Source organism: Labeo rohita, chromosome 24, assembly GCF_022985175.1.
Source record: "Labeo rohita strain BAU-BD-2019 chromosome 24, IGBB_LRoh.1.0, whole genome shotgun sequence".
Lineage (NCBI taxonomy): Eukaryota > Metazoa > Chordata > Actinopteri > Cypriniformes > Cyprinidae > Labeo > Labeo rohita.
Genome location: NC_066892.1, coordinates 28,015,162 through 28,034,711, shown reverse-complemented (window position 1 = coordinate 28,034,711; position 19,550 = coordinate 28,015,162). Strand labels below are relative to the sequence as shown.

At 32.1% G+C, this 19,550-nt stretch overlaps 1 protein-coding gene across 2 annotated transcripts in view; it reads right to left on the bottom strand.

Moving 5' to 3' along the window:
* The window catches only part of pard3aa (par-3 family cell polarity regulator alpha, a), a 588,383-nt gene that overhangs the window by 287,617 nt on the left and 281,216 nt on the right, over nucleotides 1-19,550 (bottom strand). For both annotated transcript variants that reach the window (XM_051097809.1, XM_051097810.1), the window contains exons 9-10: nucleotides 12,007-12,356; nucleotides 349-488 (exon numbers count right to left, since the gene is read on the bottom strand). In XM_051097809.1, coding sequence (XP_050953766.1) covers nucleotides 349-488; nucleotides 12,007-12,356 — 490 coding nt within the window. The remainder of the gene's footprint in view (nucleotides 1-348; nucleotides 489-12,006; nucleotides 12,357-19,550) is intronic.

The window sequence follows — 19,550 nt, the reverse complement described above, 5'->3', positions numbered from 1 at the left end:
AAATGGCCATTGTTGATTGGCTGTCACTGTAAATCAGCCATCAGCTACAGTTCTTTTCGTCCATTCTCTTTTATTAACATTATTTACTTTCCCAAACTAAAAAAGGAAAGTGCTTCTCACAAGGGAGAGAGGAAAACAATGGACCTCTCGCCTCCGAATCAACTAAGGGTGGAAATCCTCCGGAAAACAAGAAGTCTTCGGACCTTCTGTATGACACGCAAGATGTTTGCTTTTCGTATAAGAAAAGCTGTATGTGATGCTGAATGTTCAGGAAGCTGTGAACAGGAAGAGGAAGTGAAGGCCATGTGATGTCACTCATCGCTCTCAACAGCTTCCAGGTTTTCTCACCTCGAGCAGCCGGTCTCCGGCTTTCAGACGGCCGTCCTGGATGGCGGCTCCACGCGGGAGAATGTTCTTCACATATATGGGGGCGGAAGCGCCGATCGGGACGTCTCTGGAGGTGATGCTGAAACCCAAACCCTCTGGACCTGCAACACAAAAATAACAAACAATACAGGCATAAATGAACTAAAGAGTCTGTCTATAGACCAAACAATGACCATCTGGGACGATAATTTGACCTCTTCAAGATTAGCTTGGGTTATAAAATGTCACTTTTTTTACACCACATATTTATTTATTTAAACTTTTCTTTAAAAAAAAAAAAAAAAAAAAAGCTTTAATTTTTTTTATTATTAGTTTTTGTTTACATTTCATTTTAGTTGAAGTTGTAGTAATTTTGTTATGTACTATTTTGTACTATTATTCTATTGTCATTAGATTTTTTTATATTTATTTCAAAAACCTAAGTATACATTTTTTTTGTTGTTGTTTTTAGATTTATTTCTTGTATTATTTTCATTAGTTTTTTTGAATTCATTTTTAGATTCTGAATATCTCATGTTTGGAAAGACCTTTTTCAGTTTTCATTTGTTTAGTAATTGTGCTAGTAATTTTGTTTTGATTTTTCTTTTTTATTATTATTTTAAATCGATTACTTTTGTTATTTTAATTAGTGTTTTATATTTATTTTGAGATTTGGAATATCTCATGGTTGGAAAGATTTTCATTTTGTACCGAGTATTACAATTATGTATTACATTTTGTATTTTTGTTTTGTACTGAGTTCAGTTTTCATTTCTGCTTTGTTTTAATATTTTTTTTATCCCTTTTTTTCTTGTTTATATTTATTTTTATTATTTTTGTTATTTTCATTCATTCACTCATTAATTCATTCATTCGTTTATTTATTTATTTATCAAGGTTGAAAGATGGTTTTCATGGTTGGAAAGACCTTTTTCAGTTTTTATTTTACTTTGTTTTAATAATTGAATGCACTTTTTAAATATGTATTAATTTAGTTATTTTCATTCTTTTTTCAAGATTCCAAGATTTGGAATATCTCATAGTTGGAAAGACTTATTTTTATTTTGTTTTTAGTTCAGTTTTCATTTCTACTTTGTTTTAGTAATTTTTTTTTTCTTCTTCTTCTTCTTTTTTATGTGTGTTTATATACTTACTATTTTTGTTATTTTCATTTTATGTATGTCTGTATGTATGTATGTATTTATTTATTTATATATATTTTTTCAAGATGGGAATATCTCATGGCTGGAGTTTTTTCTTCAGTTTTCATTTTATTTTGTTTTAGTAATTTTGTTGTGTGTGTTTTTTATACATTTATTTCAAGATTTAGAATATCTAATGGTTGGAAAGATCTTTTTTTCAGTTTTCATTTTTGTTTTAGTAATTTTGTTATGCACATTTTTTTATTTTACTTTTTTTAAATTATTTTTATATTTATTTAATATTGTTATTTTCATTATTTTTAAGATTTAAGATTTGGAATATCACAAGGTTGGATTTTTTTCAGTTTTCATTTTACTCTGCTCTTTTGTAGTTTTATTTTTTATTTTCAGCTTTTTATATTTATTTTTATATTTGTTTTTGTTTGTTTTTTTTTTACTTTAGTTCTCGTTTTTATTTTGGTGTAAGTTTTAGTAACTATGCAACATGCTTTTGTCATTTTATAAGCATATATTTATTTTTAGATTATATATATTTTTATTTCAGTTTTAGTAATCCATATCATATAGTTTAATTTTTGTTTTTGTTTGTTTTGTTTTGTTTTGAAATAAGGCTGCATTTTTTAAAATTAAAAACAGTAAAACAATACAATTGTGAGTATTATTACAATTTAGAATAGCTGTTTTCCATGTTCAAATATAATTTATTTTTGTAATATAAGCTGAATTTTCAGCATCATTACTCCAGTCTTCAGTGTCACATGATTCTTCAGAAATCATTCTAATATGCTGATTTGCTGCTTAACAAACATTTATGATTATTAGCAATGTTGAAAACACTTTTATTTTATTTTTCAGGATTCAAAGCGTAATAGAAAGTTCAAAAGAACAGCATTTATTTGAAATAAAAATCTTCTGTAACATTATAAATGTTCTGACTGTCACTTTTGATCAATTTATTTTGGTGAATATGACTATTAATTTCTTTTAAACATGTCTAAAGTTTAGCAAATGTTTGGTGAATTCTATATTTGACACCGACTGCATATCGTCCGCAGTAAAATTACAGTCCTGCTCAAGTCTGCTGTATCTAATAACTAATCTGAATCCATCAGACGGGATATTTTTATGTCTTTAAACGCTACAGAGAAAAAACAGTGTGTGCGCACAAATACAAATTACACAGGCAAAGCCCAAGCATATGGCAACACAGGCCACTCTAATTAAACGTTTCGAACCCATCTGTGTGCGCGGCGCAACCGCAGCGTGACTTCAAATTTAGCCCGGCGCGTTTCACCGGCACGCGCTTTACAAATCTAGCGGGGCAGGAACACGACGTGCTCGGGCTCCTCCAGAAACGCACGCTCAAGACATTTGCTTTCCCTCAGTCGCAAGAAGGCCAACTCCCTTCAAACCCGAGCTTTGAAGGGTCTCGATGTGCACATGCATCAGGCAAATTGAGCTTTACAGCTCGCCACAGACGTTAGTAAATCCTGGAAAATGCAGTTAGGGGCTCAGACGCGGGGTACGCGCAGCAATTTGCTCCCTGTCCACAAAATGACCTTTTTGGGAGTGCCAAATGAATACGAATAGGCAGATGCAGGAGCAGCGGAGAGAAAGAGTAATGGTCGGGACGCAGAGGGATCAGTAAGGTTGACCTTATCATGCCAACGACGGCCGTAATGGTAAAAGAAAAGGCAGAGGGGGAGATAGAGAGAGCGATAGACCGGACGGACACGTAGTTTTATCTGGAGACACATTTGTAGCCCTCAGGACCGTCCGTGTTCACTTATATCATATCTGGGATGTGTCGTGTTCACGGTTTGTGCCCGAAAAGAGAATTTTTCAAGAGGTTAAATGTGATATTTCAGCATCAAAGCAAGTTATGTTCACTAAAACAACACTTGTGGCATCAAAACACAATACAGTTTAGCCTGTGCCTCTTTTTTGTTACAGGCAAAATCCATTCATTTTAATAGAAATCAGTGCAATCTGGAAGTTTATGTTCCCTCACACAGATTAAGTGGTTGTGTTGGCCAACAGAAAGCTGCTCGACTTGAAAGTGGTTTTTCTTCACACATCAGTGCACTATTAACTGTTATTAGACCTTTTTTGCCCATACAATTTGGCTAATGGAGTCACACCTTTACAAGAGAAGTGAACGGGGCCAATTTGCAAACATTAAAATACTGTTTCACTAGTAGAGCTGAAGAAAACAATACACAATATGCGTGTTAGTTTGATTTCTGTGTTATGCTTATGTTTTCTGTCTAGTTATATTGTATGAATTATTGTTTTGTTTTTTTTGTTCGTTTGTTTTTTACCTCATTCACTTCCATTGTTCGTGCAATTTTCAAACATTACAATACGTTCCAGTTTCCGTTTAGTAAACATTAAAATACTGTTTCACTAGTAGAGCCACAAGATGAAAATATATGCATGTCAGTATGATTTTAGTGCGTATTATATGTTATTTTTAGCTAAAAATAATTGTAAGAATTTATTATTAATTTGTATTAATAATATATGTTAGTTGAAAAAAGCAAAAATAAAACAAACTTTAAAAACTGGATGAAAAATATAATATAGTAAACACAGCATCCAACTATTATAGTTTTTATTAATATTTTGAAGTAGTTTTTTTTCTGTTTTCTTTTTAATTTCAGTTAAAGTTTTAGCACTTTTGTTTGTGTTTTTGTCATTATTATTATTACTATTACTATTATTATTATTATTATTATTGTTGTTGTTGTTGTTTTTTAAAAAAATATATCTATACATATACATATTTTTTTACTTAATTAATTCATTTATTTATTTTTCAGTTTTTGGTTAATTTCAGTAGATCAAGTTAAACTAAATTCAAATGAGAAATACTACCTTAGCACCTAGCATAAATAAAATAAGTTTAAAGTTTAATAATAATAATAATAATAATAATAACTAAAACTGAATTAAAAATAATTTGAATTTGAAAAATCTTAACCAATAAAAATGACAAAAGCAAAAAACAAAGTTACTAAAACCTAAACTAAAATGAAAACCGAAAATATTTATAATAATGGTATAACAATATGTAAATAACTGTAAAATAATATGCATAATTTCCTATACTACAAAAATGTTTTAGGAATTATTGTGATTGGTTTAGCGCATTTGGTTTACAATTTAAACAACATAAAAATGATTTTAAACAAATGTAAAAACAACTTCACAACTTAAATTAAAAAAATATATATCTCCTACTCCAAAAACTGACCATTTTTGATTGCTAACATGTTTTTGCCAATTTGTAAATGTTAAAATACTGTTTCCAAAATACAGACATAATATGTGAACATTATGTTTATTAGTATTATTTAATTGGTTATTTTAGTTCTGTGTAAAGTTAGCATTTTCCAAAAGTTTCTCATCCACACTGAAACATTGGAAAACATTACATTTGTTTTGCTGTGCATGTGTAAAACCTCATAAAAGCTCACTGAGATGATACACACACATGCACAGACATATTAAGTTTTCATGCAATTTTTTTCTGGCAGGATCATTTCATTTACAGAAATATCTCATCATCCACTGATGCGTCCAGGTCATGCACGATCACGATTATATGTCTGATCTAAAACGCAACTGCCCTGTCATGTTCTGTCTTATTTTTCGTAATACGAAAAGTGTACAAAGTAACATATCTTTAGAAATAGACACAATACTGGTATAAACTTAGATATCTATTGGTACGACGTGCATCACATGACTAAACATGCGTCATTGTTTTCAAAAGCTTCCATTCTAACAGCGTTAACAATTTTTTCTAAAAGCTCAGTTTACCTTGACAAAAACGCCATCAGGGTGTGAACGGAAGGCCAAAAAGTAGGAAAAAAAGCATTTTTTCAACGAAAACGTATTACTGTTTACAAGGCCTATGTTATGAGGACAAAATATCCCCACAAAAACGGCAATATCCACACAAAACTAAATCCTTGTCCTTGTGGGCATATTTTTTGGTTCCCATGAGGAAAAGAGCTTATAAATCATGCAGAATTAAGTTTATTTATTTATTTTTTTGTTTAAATATAAAAAAGCAGAAAGTTTTGTGTGAGTGGTAGGTTTCGGGTAAGGGATAGAAAATACAGTTTGGATGGTGTAAAAACCATTACGTGTATGGAATAACCCATAAAACATGAACATTATGCCACAGATGCATTCGACTGAGCTTAACTTGTGTTGCAGCTCCCGCGTTCCAAAGAACACAATCCTGCTGCAACATGAGGCGGGTGTTGCTGGTCTGGGGTCAGCGGCTGTGCTGTTCTCTAAATGGTTTATGTTTGTTATGGTGCTGGGATAAATGTTCCAAGACGTACGGCTACAGCCGCCAGAAGTGAAGCCAGAGTCAATAACAGGCCTGCGAGGCTATCGAAACCCCACCTGATGCCTCCTATAGGATAATTACCACAATCAAACTTTCGGCCATTAGGACATTCAGTTGTTAACTGCTCACAATCAAGTAATTACAGTGATGGAGCGCTAATAGCCCTGCGCTAATTAATCACGGATGTGGCACGGTCTCTACTCAGGGTTTTTTTGGATTATGTGAGAGAAGGATAATAAAAAAATGTTGTCTGTTTGACTGTGCCAAAGTCAAAAAAAGGCAGTAAGGCAGTACAGAAAATTACAGCTTGAGGAACAAATTAGGAAAATGTTCTCTGCAATCCATTAATTTATGAGGGGTTGAGAGAGAAAGCGGGAGGAAAAGACAAATGAGAGAGGACGGTGTGGTCTAAGACCTCTTCAAATACTATTTTAAGATTATCATAACAGAAAAAGACAAATGGACTAATGGAAGCAGGAGGAAGACTCTTTAAATGAGCGAAGCTCCACTGGGAGAACAGAAACATCCCAAATCCCACATAGTGGAGGGAAAAAAAAAATCATATTTGTCTTACTTTCCCCTGAAATATGTAAGCGTTGCTAAAACAGATTTGTTTTTTCTTCTGCGTTAACTGTATAACATCTCTTTTTGAGCAAGCAAGCAAGCAAATAAATAAATAAAATTATTTAATATAAATATTATTATATTACAATAAAAAATATAATTTATTATAAAATAATTTATAAAAATTATAAATTAAACATTTATTATAAATTTTATACATTTAACAAAATACAATAAAATAAATATTGCAGGCCAAGTGTATTTCAAGAGTGACATTTTCATGACATTTTCAATGTCAAATTAAATGTTTTTTATTTTACATATATACTTTTTAAAATATTATTTTATTGTGCTTCAAATCCATAAAAGCTGAAAATAAAATAAAATAAAATAATAAAATATTAGATTTAAAAAATGTACATTAGAGATGTTGCCATGGCAACTGAATTAAGTAGTAGTAATAATAATAATAATAGTAATAATAATAATAATAATAATAATAGCACATTTAAATAATACAAGAATAAAAATGTGGCAACCAGTGCTGTTATTGTTAACTAAAACTAAACCTTAAACTATTAAAAATCATTTTATTTAAATTATTATTAATTTATATTAAATCATTATTTTATATTGTATTTATTTAAATGTTTGAACCTAAAATTTAAATAAGGACAATATTTTTTTTCTGAATGCATTCTAATGAAATAAAATAAAATAACATTAAATGACTAAAATAAAAATAAAATAAAATAAAATAAAATAAAAAATACACATTTTCCTTCTTTGTAATAATGTCAATTTAAATGTTTTACACTTTAAATATTATATATTTTGATGTGTTGGCTCAGAATAGTGTCTTTAAGGAAGGGGGAAAAAAACGAGAGGGTTGGGAGGCATAAAAGATATTTTTACATTACATTTTTACTGATGTGTTTAAAAAAGCCTATAAAAGCACAAAATGTGCGTGAGCTATTCACAGCTACAGTCACTTTAGCAGAATGAACCTTGAGTACAAACAGCATTAGACACATTATTTTATTTGAGCAGTGCACCTGTCACCGAATAAAACCTGAATCTGATATAAAGACAACATTGTTTTTCATAAATCTAGAAGGTTCTTTTTATTTGTTGGTGGTGAAGTGCCCAGAGCAAATAAATCTCTCAGCTGGCACAGACGTGTTGAAGCCAATCGGCGAGCGCTCTGACAGATTAAACCGGCTCCACGAGGGTCAATATTTCCAAAACTCGCTGGAAAGGCGAGGAAACGAGACAGCGTCCCGGCCGGAGAGCAAGCCTTCGGTGTTTGTCAGAGCGTGAGCTGGTAAACGCTGAAGGCTCCCACAGATCTGCTGTATTTAGCCTGTAAGACGCGCTCTTCCCGACTCAATCCTCTCAGCTCAGTCCAGCACGCGTGCCAGAACCGCAGCGCAACATCTGCCGCATCGCGGCCAGACTCGCCAGCGGGCCGCTCGCCCTGCGCATGTTCATTTCCTGTCTCTCTCTCTGTATCTCTGCGAATCACAGAGGGAGAAGAAGAAGATGGATGTTTGGATTCAGGGCTCCTGTGCAAGTGTTTTCCAGAGAGGCCTGCTGGTCAGGGCTGCGTCCCAATTTACATTCTACCCACCCTACATAGTAAATAAGACTGGAGTAAGTGTGTCCTGAATACTGTGAGGTTTATATTGAAAACAGTCTGCCAAATATGCTCACACTGTGTAGAGTCAGGTACGTTTCTGCACATTTATGTTTGCTTTCATAGGTAATATTACCCACATACTACAATATTTTACATTAATTTAGTTTAGAAAAGTGACAAAAGACTAAGAGACTAAAACTATTGCAGTAGGTTTTTAAATATTTGAACCTAAAATTTAAATAAGGAAGACATTTAGCTGGATGCATGTTAATTAAATAATAAAGTAAAAATAAAAAAGTAAAAAAAAATATTGGATGAAAAAAATGTAAATGAGAGATGTTGCCTTGCTAACTAACTGAAGTAATAAGAATAAATTTAACTACTACAAAAAATAAATAAATAAATGGGGCAACCAGTGTTGTTACTGTTAACTAAACCTAAAACTATGACAAATATTTTGGTAATTAAAAAATAAAATAAATAAATAAAATGCAAAAATATAACTAACTAAATAAATAAATAAATAGCTAAGTAAAACTACTAAAAATCCATTTTAATTAAAAAATAAAATAAAATAAAATAAAACTAAAATTAAATAAAAATGTTTAAAAATAAAATAAAATGAAATATAAAATAAAATACATAAAATTAAACTAAAAATAAAAAATGGTCATTGAAGAATAAAATACAATCAAAATAAACAAAATAAAATAAATATTTCAAAATCATTTTTGGTCATTGAAAAATAAAATAAAATAAAATAAAATAAAATAAAATAAAATAAAATAAAATAAAATAAAATAAAACAAAACAAAATAAAAATATTTAAAAATAAAATAAAATGAAATATAAAATAAAATACAAAAAATTAAACTAAAAATATTTTTTGGTAATTGACAAATAAAATAAAAACTTTCTAATAATGTAAAATTAAATGTTTCACATTTTAAATCATTTCTGGTCATTGAAAAATCAATAATTTATCAAATAAAATACAATACTAATAAATAAAATGAAACTATTAAAAATAATTTTTGGTAATTGAAAAATAAATAAATAAAATAAAATAAAATATTTAAAGTTAATATATTGTAAATGTAGTAAATTGCAACTTAATTATTACAAAATGTGCAAATACAAATAAATTTAAATACATGACACACAAGTATAGAAATGACATTCAAGTATATTTTAGTTTACCATAAATCTCAGTACGCTTTAACCATATTTCAAAGAAAAAAAAATTATGAAATTACATACAAACATGTACTTAAGTCCTATGTAAGTGCATCAAAAGCACTTGAAAGGGCCATTATTTCATTTAACTGCAATTTAAATTCTAATGCATTTTCATTTAATTGCAATTAACATGCATTCAAGTGTCTGAACACATTACATTCAGATGGCACTTGAGTATATTGATTTAAAGTGTATTATTTCTATAAGTTCTGTTTTTAAAAGGTATGTCACTAACTAGGACGCATCCCAGATACTGGAAGGACAGTCAGTTCACTTAGAAATTCTATTCTATAAATGTTACAGGCCAAAAAGGCTCCAAACACACATAATGCTCTTAAGTAACACCTAACAGACTCTCCAGCCTGCATGTCAGACTCCAGGTAAAAACTCCCTCTTTCACCCTCGCTTGTCTTTTTCAATTAAAGGCTAGCGTGGCGTACGCCTGCCCTCCCCAACCCACTCCGTATTTCACACTGCGCTGAAGCCCGGCCCATTTGTTGTCAGGATTTAATTGTGTCTTTAGCGCACCCTCTCCTGCTGCGTCAACCTAATAGATGCGAATGCGACAAGCCGCTGACAAAGAAACTTCTTTTTGCTCTTTCATTTAAACAAGCCTGAGCGTGTGATTACGACAGCGCTAAAACCAGGACGTGGTGACAAAGAGGGGAGGGAAACGGCATCAGAGACACAGAAAGTTTGGTGGCTTGACGTTCTAGCGTTTTCTTTCAAAAGCCGCCGCTAGTGGAGATCAGAGGCGCTGCCGCGTACGCAGTAATAGATATTCCTCAGACGTCTCGCTTAATGCATAAACATGCGTGCGTTTGTGTGTGTTTGGGTGTGTTTGCGGTATCTCTGATAGACATTTGCGGGTCTCTCGCGGTGTGAAATGCTGAGATGCGGCTGCCGTGCAGAACGAATAGGATTTGGAGCCGTCCGTGAGTCTGAGAGGAAGCTGCATCCGCACTTCCTGACAATAGCAGATAGAGTCCTTTGAAGTACTAACTGCATTAGTTACACAATGCTAGTCGCTACAGCGGGAAAGATACACCGCCGCTCGCACTGATATCATCAGCTATTAAAACAGCAGAAAATAGAGGCAACTTCAGAGGAAAACAAACTAATAAATAAATAAATGCATATCACAAGTTATTTTTTATTGCAAGGGAATTTCGATAAACAACAAGACGTCTTGTGTGAGTGGATTTCTCACATACTCACTACAGTGGCCAAAATGCGTACATAATGTCAGAAAATAATAATAATAATAACAATATTATTATTATTATTATTATTACTACTACTATTATTATTATTATTATTATTATTTCTGATATTATATTATTTCACTTAACAGCAACAATTTTTACTAGTTTTTGTTTTGGTTAACAATTATTATTATTATTATTATTATTATTATTATTATTATTATTATTATTATTATTATTATTATTTCCAGCATTATATTCATCATTATTTCAATTAACAACAACAATAATTTTTACTAGTTTTGCTTTAGTTAACAATTATTATTATTATTATTATCATTATTATTATTATTATTATTATTATTATTATTATTATTATTATTATTATTATTATTATTATTATTATTTCTGGCAACAACAACAATATTTACTAGTTTTTGTTTTACTTAATTATTATTATTATTATTATTATTATTATTATTACTATTAATTTATTTTCTTAACATTATTTCAGTTAGCAACAATGATTTTTACTTTTTGTTTTAGTTCACTATTATTATTATTATTATTATTATTATTATTATTAATTATTATTATCTCTTAATTTATTATTAATTTAATATCATATTCAGAATTATTTCAATTAACAACAACAATGTTTACTACTTTTGGTTTTAGTTAACTACTACTATTATTATTATTATAATTATTATTATTAGTTTTTGTTTTAGTTAACTACTACTAATACTACTACTACTATTATTATTATTATTATTTCTGACATTATTTTCAACATTATATTCAGAATTATTTCAATTAACAACAATCATTTTTACTAGTTTTTGTTTTAGTTCACTATTATTATTATTAGTAGTAGTAGTAGTAGTAATATCCAGAAATAATGCTTAATAATAATAATAGTAATATATTAACAATTATTATAAATGCTAGATACTAAACTAACTTAGAAATAAAATCAATAAATAAAAGAAAATGAAATAAAAATTGTAAAAAAACACATAACAAAAATGACAAACTTAAATGATAATGAAAATTAAAATAATAAATTTGTACAAAAAATTATAAAATTATGTATAATCACTAGTTACATATTTTAGTTGGTTAATATTTTATATAAAAAATATATTACAACTTGTTTTTCAGAGAAAAACTAATATATTACTTGACTTTTTTTTTTTTTTTTTTTTTTTTTTTAATTTTGCTTATTTAAATGTTTCTTTCAGCTACAGTAGCAATAAGACACAATTTCCCACGATTAAATTCATTTTGCAAAACACTGCAGATTTGTGAAAGTCTACAAATCGCATCTGGGCCGACCCATCAGTGCTCTACCAAATCTGAGATGGCAGAATATTTCAATGAACTAGATAAATGAATTCATACGAAAGATCATGTTATGTTGAAGCACTATGAGTCAGTATGATGAGACGTGTGTAACCGTACCTTTCCTCAGCTGGACGCTGAACCTGCGGCCGATCTTTTTCGAGTAGCCCACGGAGGAGGCGGCACTGGTGGGTCTGGAGGGATGGATGGTGCCCGACAGGCTCTTGTTTGATGAGTTTGCTATGTGCGGTAACGTGGGATAGCCCAAGGTGAAATCGGCTTTAGACATTCTCCGCGGGCTGTAGTCCACACCTCCTCCCACCAGACTGGCCCTGTCCCCGGGTCCCGGAGCAGCCTGAAGGCCCAGCTCGTTCTGAGACAGCAGCTCGTATTGGGCTTTCTTCACCGCTGGAACTACATGGAACAGGATGAGTGGAGTACGCATCGCCTGCCTGAACAAATTCTGGGCCCTGAGGGGAGAGAACATCACACACACACACGGGTCTCAGTAAGGATGTATCTCGTTGTCAATTACTGAACAGGCTCATCCTAAGTAGTGGGACTGTTAAAAGCAGAGCACATGCAGAGGTCAAAAGGTCGCCTTGCTTAATCGCTGGCTAATTGTACTAGTACAGTTGGAAACAAGGTTAATTCACATTATCTGCCATTTCCATAATCGCAAAGCCTTGGGGAGGAAGCAGTGAAACGTATTAGAGGCAGGAAGCGGGATCTGTTTTCATAAGTGTGCCACATGGAGGACAAAAACTGCAGTTCAGCAGAACTACAAGACACGGACAAAGGAAACACTAAAAACTGGATTAGTCTAAACCAATTAATCAATAAATCAAGTGATGATGTATATGACGGAGTGGTTTATAAGTAATTGATGCATATTACTGCAGAAACAAAAATGTTTTAATTATAGAAAGTATTTTTTTTAAGGAATAGTTCACCCAAAATTAGTATTATTATTTTATTTCTTTATTTTGTTACATTCCTTATTCATTCAAAAAATGCAATAAAAATATTCTGAAATCCAAACATTTGGGGTCAGTAAGGGGTCTTTTCTGCTCACCGAGGCTGCATTTATTTGAAAATTCTTTTGTAACAAGAAATCCTATTTGAAAAAGAAGTCTTTTGTAACAATTCAAAAGTCTTTAGTCACTTTTGACCATTCTTTTAAAATAAAAAAAAATAAAAAATACAAAAAAAAAATAAATAAATAAAATAAAATGAAATAAATAAAATAAAATGAAATAAATGTAAAAAATAAAATAAATGTAAAATAAAATAAAATAATTCCGCCAAACTAAACTTGAATTTTGTCTGAGAAACAAACTAAAATTTAAAATAAAATAAAATAAAATAAAACATAACAATTTTTTTTAATAATAAAATAAAATAAATAAAATAATTATGCCAAACTGAACTTGAATTCTGTCTGAGGAACAAACCAAAATTTAAAATAAATTAAAATAATCATGCCAAACTGAACTTGAATTTTGTCTGAGAAAGAATTTTTTAAATAAAATTAAATAAAATAAATGTAAAAATGAAATTAAATGAAATAATTAAATTAATATAAAATAAAACAAAATAAAACAATAAAATAAAATGTAAAAAAATAAATAAATAAAATAATCATGCCAAACTGAACTTGAATTTTGCCTGAGAAACAAACCAAAATTTGAATAAAAATAAAATAAAATTAAATTAAATTAAATTAAAAAAATAATAAATTAAATAAATTAAATTAAATAATGACCCCAAACTGAACTTGAATTTTGTCTTAGAAACATACCAAAATTTAATTTATTCATCATTGTGATGCATCTTGACATAGCAAACTTGAAATTATACAAGCAAGATCGAAAGCTATGGCAGAAGCAGAAGATTTCCAGCAAATAATAATTTAATTTTTAGTTTGCTCCTCACATAAAGCAATCCCATGAGGTTATAAAACACTACACTTAAAATGAATTTAAATACAGTACACCAATTATATGCTTTTTTTTTGGTCAGCTTTAGAAAATGGAAGCTCCAGTCACCATTTACACTCCATTATTCGAAATGTATTTTAAAACCTCATGAGTGTGAGTAAACAATGGCAGAATCTTCATTTTTTGGTGAACTATTCTTCTAAACACCCAACAAATACAAGACAAGCACGTCGGGACCGCAGGTTAATACTGCTATTTTGCATATAGATAGTTTGACCCAGAAACTTAAACCGAGAAATAGCAGAGGAACACGAGCTCGTCAGTCGCGCACGCCGCTGTTTACTTTAACATAAGAACCATCAGAGTGAGTTATTTCCGTCTCAATAAACTCTTCATTAGATCAATCTCTGCATCTGGAGAGCAAACGGCGCCTACTTTAGGGACGCCCATCTATTTTTATGCAAATGTAGCCCCGCCCGCCCCCAAACCAACGGCGCAGACGAGCGGAGCGCTGACACGCGGCTAATCACGCGACTCTCTCTGTCTGATTGAATAATAAATGACTCCATCAACGCATCATTACATTGCATCAGATCAACCGCTGATAAATATTTACCCATGCAAACAATCCAATAAGATTAGAATATCGTTATGAATTATAACTCCACATGGAGCACAATCAAGAAACAGAGGGAGCGAGAGAGAGCGAGATAAAGAAAACACCGGCCTGTATGAATCCAGCAGCTGCGAGAGAGAAAAAGACGACAACGCAGATGCAGATTAAACCGTTACTCTCTTGTGAATTGACTTTGCGAGCATGAAAACCGCAAGTTTGTTTACAGATAACTAGCGTACCGAATCGACGAGACGAACGCCCTCAGGGACGCCAATATATACCAAGAACAAAAGGCTGTAATATCTAATATGTATTACACTCACATTATCGACCCGACGTGTATGTAATTCACAAGGTCGTGTTTAATCCTTGACCCCGTTGGGTTTGTGTACTTGTACTAGCGGCGAAAGCTCGCACACATATAAGGTCTCATGCTAAAATACAGCCGAGCAATTAAAACACAATAATGCTTTGGGACACTGGGGAAATTAACTCGTGGTGTTGGGTTTGTGTAAGCGGGATGAATGATGTATGTAAATTAGTTTTAGATGAGATTATGAATTTTCCCGCAGCTGTGCCCTTTCTGTGCCCTGTGGCGAACCCCGGCCAGAGCGTTCTTCCGTTCGTTCTCCTGTTGCAGCTGAGTTTGCTTTCGTCTTGCCATATAGAATCGTCTGGACCAGGCCGAGCAACATAGGACCGGGCCAAAGGAAGCTCTTGATGATAAATGTGGAAGGAGACTCCACTTACAAGCAATACTCTCATCTTTATGCTTTCCTGGAGTTGTTATTTAACAGATATTTCAAACCAGTGTTGAGGGTAACACATTATAAGTAACACAAGTTACGTAATAATATTACTTTTGTCAAGTAACTAGTAAAGTATCACATTGCTATTGAATTTCCAAGAAAATATCTGAGTTACTTTTTCAAATAAGTAACGCCAGTTACTTTTTTCCCCATTTATTGATTGACAGGTCTCCTGTCAGGAAATTGGGAGTAAACATGACGTTACAGTATCTTTGCTGCTGACCTTTAATGATGCAATTCAACCATACTAATAAGCAAAAATTACTTTAGATAAACTAACATTTGTTCTTATTTTTTTTTTATAGCTGACGAGTGATCTCCTGCAAATGTACTTTTCTTTCAGCCTGAGGTGAATTCATTTCACTTTTGGTGTAAAAGGGCTTTTACATTACAACTGTTCTAAATTAAAAACAAAGAAGCAAGCCCGTCCAGATTTAAAAAGTAACGAAAAAGTAATGTAACGCATTACTTTCCATAAAAAGTAACTAAGTAACATAATTAGTTACTTTTCGGGAGTAACACAAAATTGTAATGCATTACTTTTAAAAGTGACTTTCCCCAACACTGTCTCAAACAGAGGAGGCTTATACAGTCATGTAAAAAAGTTTGGACACCCTATTGAATTCCATGGTTTTCCGTATCAGGACATCATTTAAAAAAACTGGTCCTTGGCAGGTCTTTTTAAAATAAAACCTCAGATGAACAACAACACATGACAAATTGCACCGTGTCATTATTCACTGAACAAAAATAAAGCCAAAATGGAAAAGCCATGTGTGACAAAGTTAGGACACCCTTACTGTTAACATTGGAATTCTAATCAAATACCTTTGATGAACTGATCATCAGCAAGTCTGAGCGACTCTATAAAAGCATAAGCTTTGGCAGTTTGCTGGTCTGGAGCCTTCAGGTGTGTGTTAACACAATGCCAAGGAGGTAAGACATCAGCAATCATCTTAGAGAAGCAATTGTTGCTGCCATCAATCTGAGAAGAGTAATACGGCCATTTCCAAACAATTTGAAGTTTATTCACAAGTGGAAGACATTTAAAACAGACACCCCTCCTTCCAGGCGTGGACGTCCCAGAAGATTCACCCCAAGATCAGACCGTGTAAAGCTCAGAGAAATGGCAGACAACCCAACAACTACACCTCAGACTCTACAGGCCTCAGTTAACATGTTAAATGATAAAGTTCATGACAATACCATTAGAAAAATATGGGACAAAAATGGCATGTTTGGAAGGCTTGGCAGAAGAAATCCTCTTCTGTCTAAAAAAAAAAAAAAAAAACATTGCAGCACAGTTTAGGTCTGCAGAGTTGCATCTGAACAAAACACAAGTCTTCTAGAATAATGTCCTTTGAACAGACAAGAGTGAAGTGGAGATGTTTGGCCATAATGCACAGCGCCAAGTTTGGTGAAAACCTAAAGAGCATATCAGCACAAACACCTCATACCAAAAGACAAGCATGCTGGAGGAGGCCTGATCATTTTGGGCTTGTTTTGTAGCCACAGGACCTGGGCACCTCAAAGTCATTGAGTTGGCCATGAACTCCTTTGTATATCAAAGTATTCTAGAGTCAAATGTGAGGGCATCTGACATCTAAAGTTGGGCCAAAATTGGGTCATGCAACAGGACAATGATCCCAAGCACACCAGCAAATCTACAACAGAATGGCTGAAAAGAAAAGAATCAAGGTGTTGCAACAGCCCAGTCCAAGTCCAGAGCTCATCCTGGCTCAAATGCTGTGGTGAGAGCTGTGCATAAACAAATGCCCACAAACCTCAATAAACTGGAGCAACGTTGAAAAGAAGAGTGGTCCAGATTCCTCCAGAACGATGTGAGACTGATAAAGTCACACAGAAAATGAATGCTTCAAATTACTGCTGCTAAAAGTGGATCTACAGGTAATTGACTCATAGGGTGTCCTAACTTTGTCACACATGGCCTTTCCCTCTTGTCTGTATTTTTCTTAAATAAATAATGACATGGTGTGATATGTCATGTGATGATATTTATCTGAGGTATTTTTTCAAATTTTAAGACCTGCCAAGGACCAGACAATGTTTTATTATGTCCTGATACAGAAAACCATGAAATTCAATAGGGTGTCCTAACTTTTTCACATGACTGTATGACTGCCGAATAAATTAAAAAAAAAAAAAAGAATTAATTGCAACTTTTTATCTTACAACTTTGACTTTTTCCCTCACAATTCTTACTTTTTTTCTCATAATTGTGTGATACAAACTTGCAACTGTGAATTACAAGTGTTGCATGATATGAATTCGCAGTCAGACTTACAAGATATAAACTCACAATTCTGATAATAAAGTCAGAATTCTGATAAATGAAGTCGCAATTCTGAGAAATAAAGTCAGAATTATGATAAATATTGTTGCAATTCTGATGGAAAAAAGTCAGAGTTCTGATAAATAAAGTCACAATTCAGGAAAAAAGTCAAAATAGAGAAATATAAAGTTCTAATTCTAAGAAATAAAGTCAGAATTGCAAGATATAAACTCTTAAAAGTCAGAAAATAAAAAGTCAGAATTCTGACAAATAATGTAACAATTCTGAGAAATAATTTAGAATTCTCATGATGTTGTAATTCTGAGAAAAAAAAAATCTGAATTCTGATTTTAAAAAGTCAATTCTGACAAATGTGACATTACTGATCAGAATCTGACTTTATCTCTTAGAATTGTGACTTTCTTACAATTCTGACTTTTGTCTCAGAACTGCGACATTATTTATCAGAATTGTGACGTTTTTCTCACAGTTGTGACTTCATTGATCAGAATTCTGATAAATAAAGATGCAACTCTGGGAAATAGTTACAATTGCAAGATATTAACTCACAATTCTAAAAAAGAATTCTGAGAAATAATGTTGCAATTCTGAGAAACAAAGTCAAAATTGCAAGATGTAAACTCTGATAAATAAAGTATATATATATATATATATATATTATTTATCAGATATATATACACACATATGTATACACACACACACACATATATATATATATACAGGGGTTGGACAGTGAAACTGAAACACCTGGGTTTAGACCACAATTAGTATGCCGTTTGGCCTCCTTTTGCAGCCAATACAGCATTATTTCATCTTGAATGAGTCCTGCACAGTAGCCAAAGGATTTTGAGCCATTCTAAACAGTGGCCAGGTCACTATGTGATGTTGGTGTTCCTTAAAAATGCATTTTTATCAGGCTTAGATGTTTAGGTTTCTATGTTCAAGTACTGGTACTTTGCTGATTGGGCTGAGGCTGGTATTTTAGCTAGTTTGAAGAAAACACTCTGTATTTGATGGAATGTATAATATGTGTCCACCAGGCATTCACTCACTATCATTACCTCATTTTTGACCGAGATGGCTTTTAGCTGGTTTTGCATCTGAACTCTTCATTTATATATATATATATATATATATATATATATATTATAAAGTAATTATGATATGCCTTATTAACCATATGTAGAAAAGCACTTTGAGGAGTATTTTTAAAGGTAGTACTAGTCTTAGCCTCAAACCATCTGCTGAACATCTGATGGATAGACACAAAATGAAAAACACTTCAGTAGTTTGAAAATAGTCATCTGATAAGTTGAACTCTACAGGATTTCTGTAAAATATTTTTGTGTGTGAAGCATTCTTCAACAGTATGATTGGAAACAAAGCCATTGTGTTAATAGCTATCAGCTATGACAATGATCACTTATCAGGGTCAACTAAACGCTGGATTTTTAAAATGGTCCATTTATTCTGTTCTATTCTGGTCTGTTAGAGAAACCAATTTTGCATTTTCACACCCCAAAATATGATGCTGAAAAAAGCGAATTGATGATCAGTTGCTTTCCATGTCTGTCAGACGGCCTTTAGGATGGTCGTTTGGTCAATGAAAGCTGGGATAGTTTCCAGACTTTCTGCCATCAATCCACTTAGTTTCTCTCATTACTTTATTTTAATGCAATGAATGTAAAGAAATTAGTAGTTTATTTCAAGAGCTCAGTCTCTTTGCCAACGAATCACTGTTTTGAGTCGATTTTCTTCACAGAATCAGAAATACTCATATCTTACAATTTTTGGTTTATAGTTTTAGGAATAATAGAAAACATTTAATTCATCAGCTAAAAATCTATCAATACATTTATTGCACCATAGTTTTGCATTGCTTGTTTGTTATTTATTTTATTTTTCAAGGCTGTTGATGTGTGAGTGGGTGCACATGAGTTCATACATTCAATAATGGCACACGTTTCTAAAAAGTTTTTTCAGGC